This window comes from Ricinus communis, chromosome 2 (genome assembly GCF_019578655.1).
Source record: "Ricinus communis isolate WT05 ecotype wild-type chromosome 2, ASM1957865v1, whole genome shotgun sequence".
Classification (NCBI taxonomy): domain Eukaryota; kingdom Viridiplantae; phylum Streptophyta; class Magnoliopsida; order Malpighiales; family Euphorbiaceae; genus Ricinus; species Ricinus communis.
In genome coordinates this window covers 32,921,523-32,935,179 of record NC_063257.1, presented here as the reverse complement: position 1 = coordinate 32,935,179, position 13,657 = coordinate 32,921,523, and the positions used below count along the sequence as shown (strand labels likewise).

Sequence of the window (13,657 nt, the reverse complement as noted above, 5' to 3'; positions counted from 1 at the left end):
TAAGGACCTGATCGTCGATAGGCTGATCGAGCTAAGTATCAAGGATGTCCATGAGAAGGTCACCACCAAGATGGAAGAACTGAAGTTGGAAGAGCCTACAACTCAGCCGGAAAAAATCAGCCAAAAAAAGCTAGCTGCTCTAATAGAAAGCAATATCATTGATGCATTCTATGACGATGATCTAATAATGTCCAACATTTATGAGGACGATGTTTCTTTCCTTTTCAAGATCAATGATATAAACAACTTTACTTGTGTGATGTTTTTCCTGATGGTAGTGTGCATTTTGATAATCATGACATGTGTATGTTTGACATCAATTCTATATAAATTGATTCATTTAATTTAGGCACGATGCAAATCCACAGAATATTTTGATAGCTCACGATATAACTCCTAAGGAAAGAAGGGAATTTGAAAGAATAATAGAGAAAAGAAAAGAGGTATTTGCTTGGTCCTACAATAACATGCTAGGTCTAGATAGGAAAATAGCAAAGCACTATATCGCAACTTATTCACACATCAAGCTAGTCAAAGAGAAGATGAGAAGACAAAGGTCGGAATAGGCAAAAAAGATACGAGAGGAGGTTGCTTAGCAAGTCAAGGCTAATTTTCTCGATGTGGTTGACTACCCTGAATGGTTAGGGAACATTGTTCCAATCCTGAAGAAGGATGGTAAGATTCATATGTGTGTGGACTACCAGGACTTGAACAAAGCATGCCCAAAAGACAACTTTCCTCTTCCTTACACAAATTTGATAGTCGATAGCGCTGCTTCGAATGTATTGTACTCCTTTATGGGCGGTTTCTTCAGATACAATTAGATTATGATGGTAGTAGTAGACAAGTTGAAAACATCGTTCATACTGAGTGGGGGAAATCTTGCTACAAGGTTATGCCTTTTAGACTGAAGAACGTGGGGGCAACTTATCAGAGAGCAACCACTATCTTGTTCCATGACATGATGCACAAGGAGGTGGAGGTGTATGTAGACGATATGGTGGTAAAATCTGAAATGAGGGAAGGGCACTTCCAGGCTCTTAATAAGTTCTTAGGACGAGTAGAAAGGTATAACCTAAGGCTCAACCAGAAGAAGAGCGTGTTCGGAGTTACATCAGGGAAGCTGTTAGGGTATACAATAAGTCAGAGGGGTATTGAGATCGATTCAAATAAGGTCAAAGCCATCTAAGAGATGCCATCCCGAAAATAAAGAAGGAAGTTAGAGGTTTGTTGGGATGTCTCCAATATATTAGCAGGTTCATTTCCAAGCTCACGATGGTCTGTGATCCTATCTTCAAAATTTTGAAAAAATATCTGCTAATTGTGTGGGATGAATACTATCAAGAGGCCTTCGATAGATCAAGGAATACCTAATGAAGCCACTGGTACTCAAGCCGCCAAAGGATGGCAAGCCACTAATCCTATACCTGGCCTTGGAGGAAGAAGCTATGGGGGCAATGGTAGCATAGTGCAAACCTAACGACATGGAGCATGTGGTTTGTTACCTTAGCAAGAAGTTGCTACCTTACGAGTTAAAGTACAACCTCGTGGAAAAGACATGTCTAGCCATCATATGGGCTATAAGAAAGTTAAGGCATTATTTCCAATCTTATAAAGTACAAGCAATTTCAAATAAGACCCTTTGAAATACTTATTTGTGACTCCTTCCCTTACAAGAAACCTGGTTAGATGGTTGGTGCTCCTAATAGAATTTTACATCGAGTACATCAATAAGAAGGTAGTCAATTGTAGGGTTGTGGCTGAGTTTCTAGCCCAGAACGCGGTTGAAAGGGAGGACCCTTGGGATTTGGAATTCCCTGATGAGAATTTAGGGTTGAGATCCAAGAATGGAAGATATACTTTGATGGAGCCATGAAAGCGAAAGGTGCAGGCTTAAGGGTAGTTCTGATCAGGCTAGAAGGGGAGATGCTGTCGATGGCTAAAAGGTTGGACTTTAAAGTAACTAATAACATGGCAGAGTACGAAGCATGTTTATTTGAATTAGAAGCGGCCATAGTAAAAGGAGGTAGACATCTATTGGTTTACAGGGATTCAATGCTGGTGATTCAACAAGCCCTCAAAGAATGGGAAGTAAAAGTAGAGAGATTGAAGCCATATGTCAACTATCTCAAGACTTTAGTATAGAGCTTCTCCAAGTGTTCCTTTATACACTTGCCTCGGGATGTGAATTAGACGGCGAATGTGCTAGCTACTCTGTCATTTATGTGAGTTAATTCCTTGTAGTTGTCGATGAAACCTTTGGTTATCGTGAAGTCAGATGTGCCTTGCTATCAAGGGAATCAAATTATGCAAGTTCAGATGGGACTAGAAGAGAAGCTATGGTTCTACGATCTGAAGAATTTTATAGAGGACAGGGAGTATCCAAAAGAAGCGACAGCCAAGGAAAGGTATGCACTGCGAGTCCAAGATAGGAATTACATCAGCCACGAGGGAGTCCTGTATAGAAGAATGATGTTAGGTGTACAACTTTGGTATGTAACTAAAGCAAAAGGTCAAGTAATAATGGAGAAAATACACACAGGAGTGGATAGGCCTCATATGAGTGGAATTGTATTAACCAGGAGGATCATGCGGCAAGGCTATTACTGGTTGACAATAGAGAAGGATTGTATAAAATTAGTGAGGAAATGCTGAGAGTGACAGGTTTACAGTGACCTGAGTCATGTGCCTCCTACCAAGCTGCACAACTTGACATCTCCTTAGCCTTTTGCAGCTTGGGGTTTCGATATTATTCGAGAAATAAAGCCTCCTTCAAATGGCCATAGGTTTATAATCGTAGCCATCGACTACTTTTCGAAATGGGTTGAAGCCTAGTCATTCACCACTATAGGGGCAAGACAGATAGCTAGAATAATAGAAAGGAACCTGATATGCAGATACAGAGTCCCACATCATATTGTGATGGATAATGGGGTGAAATTCATGGGTGAGACGACAGACCTGCTAGCGGAGTACAAGATTGAACATCATAGGTCTTCTCCATATAGACCTCAAGCAAATGGAGCGGTAGAGGTAGTCAACAAGAATTTGAAGAAGATACTTTCAAAGATGGTATGAATCACAAAGATTGGTTGTTTCAATTACCCTTCGTGCTTTAGGGATATCGAAAAACCAAACAAACATCGATTGGGCAAATGCCATACTTTATGGTTTATGGAACTGAGGCGGTATTGCCAATTGAGTTAGAGCCGAAATCTTTGAGAGTTGTGCTAGAGGCGAAAATACCACAGTATTAGTAAGCTGAGCAAAGATACCAGCAACTGGCCTTGATTGATGAGAAAAGCATGAAAGACCTATATTACATGCAGTTGTACTAAAAAATGATAGCTAAGGCATTCAATAACAAAGCCAAGAAAGATTAGAGCTTACGATCTAGTTTTGAAACATACAAGACCTACCGTGTTCGACTCGAGAGGGAAGTTCAGGCCAAATTGGGAAGGCCCATACCTGGTCAAGAGGATTTTTCCCAAAGGTGCTGCTAAGATTTGAAACTTGGAGGGGAACGAGTTCACTGAGCCAATCAATATAGATCGTCTTAGAAAATACCATTTGTGAAAAAGAAAAGGATAAATAATAATAGAAAAAATAGCATGTTGATTGGAAAACCTGAAAAGGCTGGTCAAGCAAAAGTCAGCACAAAAGAGAGAAGCCAGTCAGCTAGAAAATATAGAAAGACCGGCTGATGAGAAGAGTTATGTTGTGAGAAATTAAAATGTTCACGTCTGGGATTTTATTGAATGAATAAAATTTTCTTGAATTGTTATCAAACATATGTATGTCTGTTTATTATTTTATGCATATGTCTATTTATAATTTCACGCATTAACTGAAAGGAAAATAAAACTAAAAGTTTCAAGCAAAGTAAATGAGATTTGAGAGAAAAACATAATATTTCTTCTTCGCATAATTTGCATCTGCATCCTTAAGATAAAGTAGCTAATTCTCGAATTAAGCAAGACTAAAGGAAATCGATATATCCAAATCTACAAAAAGAAGTAGGTAAAAAGAGAAAAAGAAAAAGCTAAGTCGAAAACCGAAAAAGGGCGGCTTAGGCAAAAATAAATTCTACTAAGTTGAAAACTCGAAAGGGCGACTTAGGCAAAAGTTAAGACAAAAGCCTGCTAAGTTGAAAACCAGAAAGGTCGGCTGAAGCAAAAGTTAAGGAAAAAGCAAGATAATAGAAAATAGATTTGGCTCCACAGCCTCCTTAGCATGCAAGTTCATACAAAGACAGAAAGACGAAACATGGGGGCAATTCCAAAGATGATACATCTTATACCTTTAAGAATAAAATTCTACACAAAGGTTTTAGGTTTTAAATACAATCAGAAAAAGAAAAAGTACAAGCACGGGGAAGTCAGAAGCCGGAGTTCCCTCTTAGACTATACATGTCGTCATCCGATTCTGCATCCATCCTTTGGGTCCGTAAGGCTGACAGCTAAAGAGTCGGGGCATCAATCTGTCGCTGCTGGGCATCAAGCTGATGCTCCTAGTTGTCTAACTGCCCCTACAGCCCCTCTGATGAAAACCTAGAAAACAGAGAATTAGTTAGCATATTTCATGCATACATTTTACATTTCATAAATCATAATTTATTTTCTTACCTGTTAATTCTCGCTAAGGATGAAAAACTGTCTCCTCGTAGCCCCAACCAGTCGATGTACATGCTCAAACTAGTCTCTCTGAACATGTATTCGAATATATGTCACTAACCTTTTCAAGAAAGCCAAAGTGATGAAAAGGCCAAAGGAAGGAAAAAGCTTACATGGGTGTAGTTGCTTGGAACAGATTCCAAGGGAAATACTGATCCACAGCAAGGCCACTATTACACCGAGTGGACTCCAATGTGAAACCATCGGATCTAGAGGGAATAAAACAGCTTTTGGAATCATATTTGATGTAGCGATATGTGTTGCTTCAGAAGTTGATGTGCGTAAAATACACACATCTAAATGGGGTTTTTAAGATTGATTTTATGGACGTTTGGATGTGAATTGGTCCCAACACTCACCCTATGCGTCTGTTTGTGTGCATTAGGTCCAAAAGAAGTCAAAGGATGATAAAGGGAAGAATTTGAGCATAATTAGACGTCGAAGCTGCCGAAACAAGCTAAGTACGAGCATGAGGAAGCTGAACATGGCCGTGTTGGTTTCAATACTGTCCGTGTTCCCAATACGGGTACTAACACGTCTGTGTTGGGTGTCATCAAACATCAAAGAAAAATAAGTTCTTAGGGAGCACGACCACAAAGAGTAACACGGCCAGGAATACGGCCGTGTTAGCAGGCGACAGGGGGAATTAATTAAAAGAACGAACAGAGGAAAGAAAGAAAGAGAGCAGGGGAGAATGTCCCAAACCCTAATATTTCTCTCCCAAAGGGTTTTTTGAGCTGGAACCAAAGCAAAAGGAGACTTGGATCAAGGTTTCAATCGGATTCCCTTCAAGGATTGAAGATTGGACGAGGTTCGTTGATTGGTTTTCAAATCGAGCAAGAGGAACAAGAATCGATTCAATTTGAGCAAGAGGAATTGGGGCTGTTTACTCTCATCCAAGGGTGTAATCGGGTTTTCTCTACCTTTACTCATTGTTGTAATTGAATTCTTGTGTATTTTGATAATGAACATGATTAGCTAGATTGATTAAATCCATTGGGATTTCTTTACTATGTTGGCTTAGTATTATTTTGTTGGATTGTTTGGGTTAGTTTTGTATTCTTCTTGCCTTCAGTATTAATAAGATAATGCATTTTTCATGAGACGTTATGAATTGTGTGTTTAGATTGCTTTGTGTGATTGAGAAGTCCATTTGGCAATTAGAATTTTGAATAGCAAGACCTGGTTAATAATCGCTTAGAGGTAAGGATAATTAACTAGCCGGATTAAGAATTAACAAAGCTTAATTGAGGCGGATTAAAGCTTAATGCTAATTTAAGAATCAATCGTTAGGAAGAGATTCCAACTTTAGGTTATTAGATTTAGGAATTCGGTTATCTCAAGAGAGAAATCGAATTCGGTTAAGAATTCATCCACGGATAGCATAATTAGACTCACTAATCCTTTATCTTTTGTTTGATTGCCAACTAGTTTAGGTTCCTTTGGGTTTGCTTTCTTGTCTTGGTTATTTTAGTTATCAATTACTCCTGCATCTCCCTTAGAACTTAGCTTGTAGCTATTAGTTAGTTTAGAAATTATTCATCATTTATTTTAGGTTAATATAATAAAGAACAAAGGAGTAACTCAGGGCTTTCACTTTCCCGAGGAATACGACCTTGATACTCGCCATTAGTGCTAGATTGCATCGATAGGTACACTGCCTTAGATTGTAGCTAACACAGATAGCACACATCAAGTTTTTGGCGCCGTTGCCGAGGATTGTTTGAAAACTAGACTGAAATTTGCTATTTGTTAATTTAGCCATTTTTTTATTATTTTATTTTACTGTTTTTATTATTGTTTATTTTCTTTTATTTATACATATTTATTTAGTTTAAGTTTATGATTCAGACAGTGAATGATAAGGAGGTTCAATGTTAAATTCAAACTCTTTGTATGATGCGTTGGAAAATGGGATTAGGAGCTAAGAGAGTGCTAAAAATTGGGATACCCGTGCATCTTTAGAAGCTCAAGTGGAATCGTTTTGCAGGGCTACCGATCAACTCTCCACTCCTATCCTTTCATTTCAAGTTTTTTGTGAATTTTGTTGTGGTTTACATTTGAGTAATGATTGTCCATTATATAGTGATGTTGCTCATTGTTCTTATAACTATGAACAGGTGAATTATATGGGAAGTTGGCCAGATGACTCGTATGGAAGCACCTACAATCAAGAGTTGAGCATTCATTCACCCTTTGGATGGAGCTTAGATGGCCAAGAACCACCAGAATTTCAAAGAAATTTAATCTTGCACCATCAACTCAAGGTGAAGAGTTAGTGTCAGAGGAGCTAATGATGAGGTTTATTGCAAGTCTTGAGGATAGATTCCAACAAACAGAGAGGATACTTGAAGATCAACAAGCCTCGATTAACAACATAGAGCATCAAGTAGGCTTGATCTTCAAGTTACTAGCTGAAGAGCAATTGGAAACTCCATCAAACGCTACTAAACCCGAAGAACATTTGGGCGCCGTCACTTTGCATTCAGGTGAGAATTTTTCTGGTTTATCTATTATGTTTGACGAAGATGCTTATGTGTAGGATGACTCCTTGAACATGGAGATAGAAACAGAAAAGGAAGAGGCAAACATGATTCCTCTGAAAGACTATCAACAAGAACGTACAGTTGATGATGCTGAGTTGCAGTTAGAGGAATTTTTAGTGGATTTTCCACAAGTCCCTTCGATGATGGAAGATGAGCATGAGTTATCCAATGAAGAAGTCTTGGAGGAGCTCGAGTTTCTTCTAGCAAGTGAACCAAGCCAAGGACTGAAGAAAATCATCGACACTCCTGAAGAAATTGCCCAACCGTAGATTCTTCCAATTGGTGAAACTTTAGCTTTCAAATTGGAAGAGCCCCTAGAGCATCATGACTACGTGCAATTATACGAGGAGCGAGTTTTTCCCATCATACTTGCAGCTTGCTTGATAGTCGGGAAGAGGAAATTGACGATTATCCCTCTAAGCGGATACTTGAAGCCATTTGCTTGGAAGAAGGATGGAAGGTCGTCGATCACACCCGTTTGCTTTTCACCATGAGTTCAGCTAAGAAGACTCATCACATAAAAAAGAAGCGCTTTTGGGAGGCACCCCAATTTTTATCTTTAATCTCTAATATTTTAACCTTTTGTTTTGAAATATTTTATTAGTTTTGGTTTTCATATTTTATTTAATTTTTGTTTCAATTTTCATTTTAATTCTTTATTTTCTTATTTGCAGCCACTCCTCTACCATAGACTAGCCAACGCCCTGATATCCCTGACGATGCACCTCTTTTGACTCCGGAGCCATAGTCAGGGCAGTATTAGTTCTTTTTCCCTTTTGCATTTCTTATATTTTGTATACTGAGGACAGTGTGTCCTTCAAGTGTGGGGTGGGTGATATTTATCCCATCTTAATTATTTGTTTATTCTTTGTACAATTTTTTGTAAAATTTTGAAAATTTTTCACTTTGTTTCGATACTTTTACTGTTGACTTGCTTTTGGAAATCCTGTTTATGTCCATGTGATCGGGTAAAACCAATAGTGTTGAGTTTTGTGGAAGAATGTAAGATAATTAGTTTGAGTTTTGCACTAAGTTGCTTTGGTTTATTTAATTCTGTTTTGATGATTTTTGTTTGGAACCTACTCAAAAGCACACTTATGAGAAATTGAGCCTAAATTGTAAGCATACACTTTATATGCTTATATTTATTTCTTGTTGAGAGTGCCAATTACTGTCTTTACTTTTAGAACTTGCTCGGTAATCTTATGAGGGCCACAATGAGAGTTTAACACTTTGGTATGATAGAGGCACTTAGGTTTTTCATTCTAGCCAAATAGCCTTCATTCGTTTATTGATTCTGTAGATAACCCCTTCTTTCACCATTTTTTTTATATTCTATTACCACTTAGTTTTATTCTGCTTTGGGTTATGATTTTGCATATGAGTTGTTTTTATTGGGATTTTTTGTCTTGGGAATAGTATGGAATCTTATAGCAGCTTTCTTCAATCCAAAAAAAACTCACTCCATTTTGTGAATGTTCTTCCCTTATGAAAGAAAGAAAGAAAGAAAAAAGAAATAAAAGAATAAGAGGGAAAGGTGATGAAAAGAAAGAAAGTAAGTGAGCTAAACATTTTGACTTAATTCCTATTTCCCACCTTGGACTACTGTCCATTGTTTACCCCTTGTGATCATTGTGACTTATGTGCAGGTCATGTATTTCATTGCAGAACACCATAGGTTCAACTCTTACCAAGTTTACCTACCCCTACCTAATCCCCATTACAACCCTTATAAAGACCTCTTGACATGGTTGTTGACTCTACATAAGTGGTAGGAGTAGGATTTAAGAGCAAGCATATAGTAAGTAAGGCAGTAATTGATGCATTGAGCGATTAAACACTACCCTTTAAACACTTTGAGTGATTTATAGTGAATCTGGTGAGGAGTTGGTTCTGAATAATTTTGTTGAGACAATATTTTGTGAATTATTGGCATCTTGGTTGTGATACTTGAATTGATTGCTTCGTTTCTTTTTGTTTGACTTACGCTTGTTAAGGATATGTGCAGGAGCTCCCTAGCTTGTCTGTCAGTTTAAGTATTGCTCCTTAGTGGTTTATTTTCCTTATTTTACTTTTGATTGCTTGAGGATAAGCAATGAGCTAAGTGTGGGGTTATTTGATATGCGTAAAATACACACATCTAAATGGGGTTTTTAAGATTGATTTTATGGACATTTGGATGTGAATTGGTCCCAACACTCACCCTATGCGTCTGTTTGTGTGCATTAGGTCCAAAAGAAGTCAAAGGATGATAAAAGGAAGAATTTGAGCATAATTGGAAGCCGAAGCTGCCGAAACAAGCTAAGTACGAGCATGAGGAAGCTGAACATGACCGTGTTGGTTTCAACACTGGCCGTGTTCCCAACACGGGTACCAACACGTCCGTGTTGGGTGTCATCAAACATCAAAGAAAAATAAGTTCTTAGGGAGCACGACCACAAAGAGTAACACGGCCAGGAACACCAAACCATGTTACCAACACAGCCAGGAACACGGCCGTGTTGGTGGCGACATGGGGAATTAATTAAAAGAACGAAGAGAGGAAAGAAAGAAAGAGAGCAGGGGAGAACGTCCTAAACCCTAATATTTCTCTCCCAAAGGGTTTTCTGAGCTGGAACCAAAGGAAAAGGAGACTTGGATCAAGGTTTCAATTAGATTCCCTCCAAGGATTGAAGATTGGGTGAGGTTCATTGATTGGTTTTCAAATCGAGCAAGAGGAACAAGAATTGATTCAATTTGAGCAAGAGGAATTGGGGCTGTTTACTCTCATCCAAGGGTGTAATCGGGTTTTCTCTACCTTTACTCATTGTTGTAATTGAATTCTTGTGTATTTTGATAATGAACATGATTAGCTAGATTGATTAAATCCATTGGGATTTCTTTACTATGTTGGCTTAGTATTATTTTATTGGATTGTTTGGGTTAGTTTTGTATTCTTCTTGCCTTCATTATTAATAAGATAATGCATTATTCATGAGACATTGTGAATTGTGTGTTTAGATTGCTTTGTGTGATTGAGAAGTCCATTTGGCAATTTGAATTTTGAATAGCAAGAACTGGTTAATAATCGCTTAGAGATAACGATAATTAACTAGCCGAATTAAGAATTAACAAAGCTTAATAGAGGCGGATTAAAGCTTAATGCTAATTTAAGAATCAATCGTTAGGAAGAGATTCCAACTTTAGGTTATTAGATTTAGGAATTCGGTTATCTCAATAGAGAAACCGAATTCGGTTAAGAATTTGTCCATGGGTAGCATAATTAAACTCACCAATCCTTTATCTTTTGTTTGATTGCCAACTAGTTTAGGTTCCCTTTGGGTTTGCTTTCTTGTCTTGGTTATTTTAGTTATCAATTACTCTTGTATCTCCCTTAGAACTTAGCTTGTAGCTATTAGTTAGTTTAAAAATTATTCATCATTTATTTTAGGTTAATATAACAAAGAACAAAGGAGTAACTCTGGGCTTTTACTTTCCCGAGGTATATGGCCTTGCTACTCGCCATTAGTGCTAGACTGCATCGATAGGTACACTGCCTTAGATTGTAGCTAACATAGATAGCACACATCAGAAGTCACGCTTGCGGATGAACCTATGACATGTGAAGGTCGGCTCCATCGACAAGACCATCATTTAGTTGGCTTGAAGATAGCAGGGATCTAAAGAACAAGCTGTGAATAGGTGAATAAAAGAGCAGTATATGGTAAAAAGAAAAAGAGAATTCCAAATAATCTGAGAAAATACTTGGACAACAGTGTCGTCATTTACAAGTAAAGTCCCTAGCAGCTGCAGGATGAATGAGGTATAATCGATTAGCCGTGAATAGAGGGTGAAATCCACAAGCTTGTCACACCCATTCCAGCACTCCGCCAGCTCCTCTCTAGTAAGATCCATTGTCCAAAATGATATACATTGTTTTATACATGTTTATATGCCTAATTACTTCCATTTTTATGCATAGTGATCTTGTTTTATGCCAGAATCACCTGTGTTTTAGTTCCTTTCATGTTTCAGGTGATCATCGATGGACATTATCAGTAGTCGAGGGAGATACGTGCAAATACGAACTAGAATCCATCAAAATTGACCAAGGGCTACCATTTCAAGGTTAGGCACGGCCTGGACTCTAGCGTGTTGAACCATCAACATTTGACCCTCAAAAGTGTCATTTTGGCATGGTTTCCAAGGCCACCACAGCCTCCATCACGGCCCGTAGTGGCTCAGCACCGGCGAGGGCACGACCAGGAAGAAGACCTAATTTTTGAGACTCGAGGTCCAAAGACGGCCTCGGAATCCACATGTACCGACCAAAGACGGCTTGACCGCTGACAAGTCGCGGGACAATTATATAGGCAAAATCGAATTATTTTGTTAGGGTTCGATTTTCTGATACATGCACGAGCCACCCTTTTCCAAACTTCGATATTTGACTCTAGGAGACTATTTCGCCTATTGAAGGACGGATTGCATTGGTTTAAACATCACATTCAAGATCAAGAGTGGATTTATAGACAATCAAGAGGCAATTTGAGGTTCAGCATTCAAATTTAGGGGTTTAGGGTTGTTCACCTGACTTGAAGAAGAAGGGTGTACTTGTTTTCAATTTGCTTTTCTGTATTTGTTCCTTACTTTGTGTTACTTATTAGCATGAGTAGCTAGAACTGTTGAACCCATTGGGGTTCCTGTGTTATTGGATTGCATTTAATGTTTACGAGATATTGATTATCAATGCTTGTTTTCTTTTTTGCTTTCATTATTAATAAGAAATCATATTATTCATGAGACGACGTGAATTGTGATGTTTAGATTGCTTTATGTAATTTATAAGTTCATTTAGTAATTGGAAATTTCAATAGCAAGAATTGGTTAATGATCACTTAGAGATAAAGGTAATTGACTAGTCGGGTTAAGAATTAACAACTATTAATAATACTAGATTTAATCTTAAAGCTAACCTAAAATAAATGGTTAGGAAGAAATTCCATCGTTTAGGTTCTTAGGTTTAGGGATTCGATGTTCTCGAGAGGGAAATCAGATTCAATTTAGAATCCGCTCATAGGTAATCACAATTGGTAATCAATATAATCTCTACCTTCACTAAAATCCAACTAGCTTAGGTCCCCTTGGGTTTGCTTTTTCCCTTTGATTGTTTCACGAAGTCTTTTCAGACTGTTTGACATTTAGTTAATCACTTAGCTTGCATCTAGTCATAGATTAGTAACTTCATCGATTTTGTTAAGGTTAGATAACATAAGATGCTACAGTAGTTCTAGGATCATCCTTTCTCGAGAATATGACTTTGATACTCACCATTAGTGCTACTCTGCATCGATAGGTTCACTGCCTTAGATTATAGCTATTTAAATAGTCTATCAAGTTTTTGGCACCGATGCCGGGGAACTTTTGTGTGAACTAGAATGAATTTGTGTTTGTGTTAATCTAGCCATTTTTATTTTTCGTCTTTTCATTTCTTTTTATTTTTTATTATTTTATTCATTCATTTGTTCTTTGGTTGCTGCCTTTAATTTTAGGTAGTTTATAACCAAGAGCTCTAATCCTACTCCTGTGGACCCTCTTGCTGAACCAAAGTGATCCCTCCGTCTTTTGAGAAAGCGTATGCAAGAAGAAAAGGAGGCACGGATAGAGATTGAAGCCATTGTGAATAGACCAGGAGGGATGGGAGACAACAACCAGGCTGCGGATGAAAACAGGACAATGTACGAGTTTGCTAGACCTTCTCTTGATAGGACACAAACTAGTATATTGCAACCACATACGGCAGCCAATAACTTCGAAATAAAGCTGAACATGATACAAATTGTCCAAAATAGTGTACAATTTAGAGGACTGCCGAGCAAGGACCCAAATGCTCACATAGCCAACTTCTTGGAGATATATGACACCTTCAAGATAAATGGAACGACTGATTATGCCATTCGGTTGAGGTTGTTTCCTTTTCTTTGAAGGACTGAACGAAAAGATGGATGTAGTCACTCCCAGCCAACACTATTACGATATGGAGATCTTTTGGCTAAGAAGTTTTTATATAAGTACTTACCTCCTGCTAAAACTGCTAGATTGAGAAATGACATATCTTTTTTTTTTTGCAGTTCGATGACGAGAGCATATATGATGCTTGGGAGAGGTACAAAGACTTGCTCTGATGTTGCCCACACCACGGACTACTAATATGGATGCAGGTTCAGACCTTCTATAATGGTTTGAACCTTGCTACTAGGCAGATGGTAGATGCTGCAGCAGGTGGGGCCCTGAACAGTAAACGCCGGAGCAAACGCAAAATCTAATAGAGGAGATGGCCATGAACAACTACAGTGGTAATCCTGTAGGAGTCGGCCAGTCAAGCAGGGAGTGGTCAACCAGCTAGACTCCACAGCAGCCTTAGTAGCTCAAGTGGAGCTTCTGACTAAGAAATTAAAC

General features: G+C 38.2%; 1 protein-coding gene and 1 non-coding gene across 2 annotated transcripts; one reads left to right on the top strand and one right to left on the bottom strand.

Annotated features, from left to right (window-relative positions):
• The first annotated feature begins 1,872 nt into the window (after positions 1 to 1,872).
• LOC125369334 lies at positions 1,873 to 3,078 on the top strand. The gene is made up of 3 exons (XM_048371346.1): positions 1,873 to 2,139; positions 2,245 to 2,408; positions 2,898 to 3,078. The coding sequence occupies exons 1-3, from the start codon at positions 1,873 to 1,875 to the stop codon at positions 3,076 to 3,078; spliced, it is 612 nt and encodes a 203-aa protein (XP_048227303.1).
• A 10,216-nt stretch (positions 3,079 to 13,294) lies between these two features.
• Positions 13,295 to 13,403, bottom strand: LOC112535277. The gene has a single exon (XR_003079441.1). It is a non-coding gene; the product is annotated as a small nucleolar RNA R71 (small nucleolar RNA).
• Between the last annotated feature and the right edge of the window lie 254 nt (positions 13,404 to 13,657).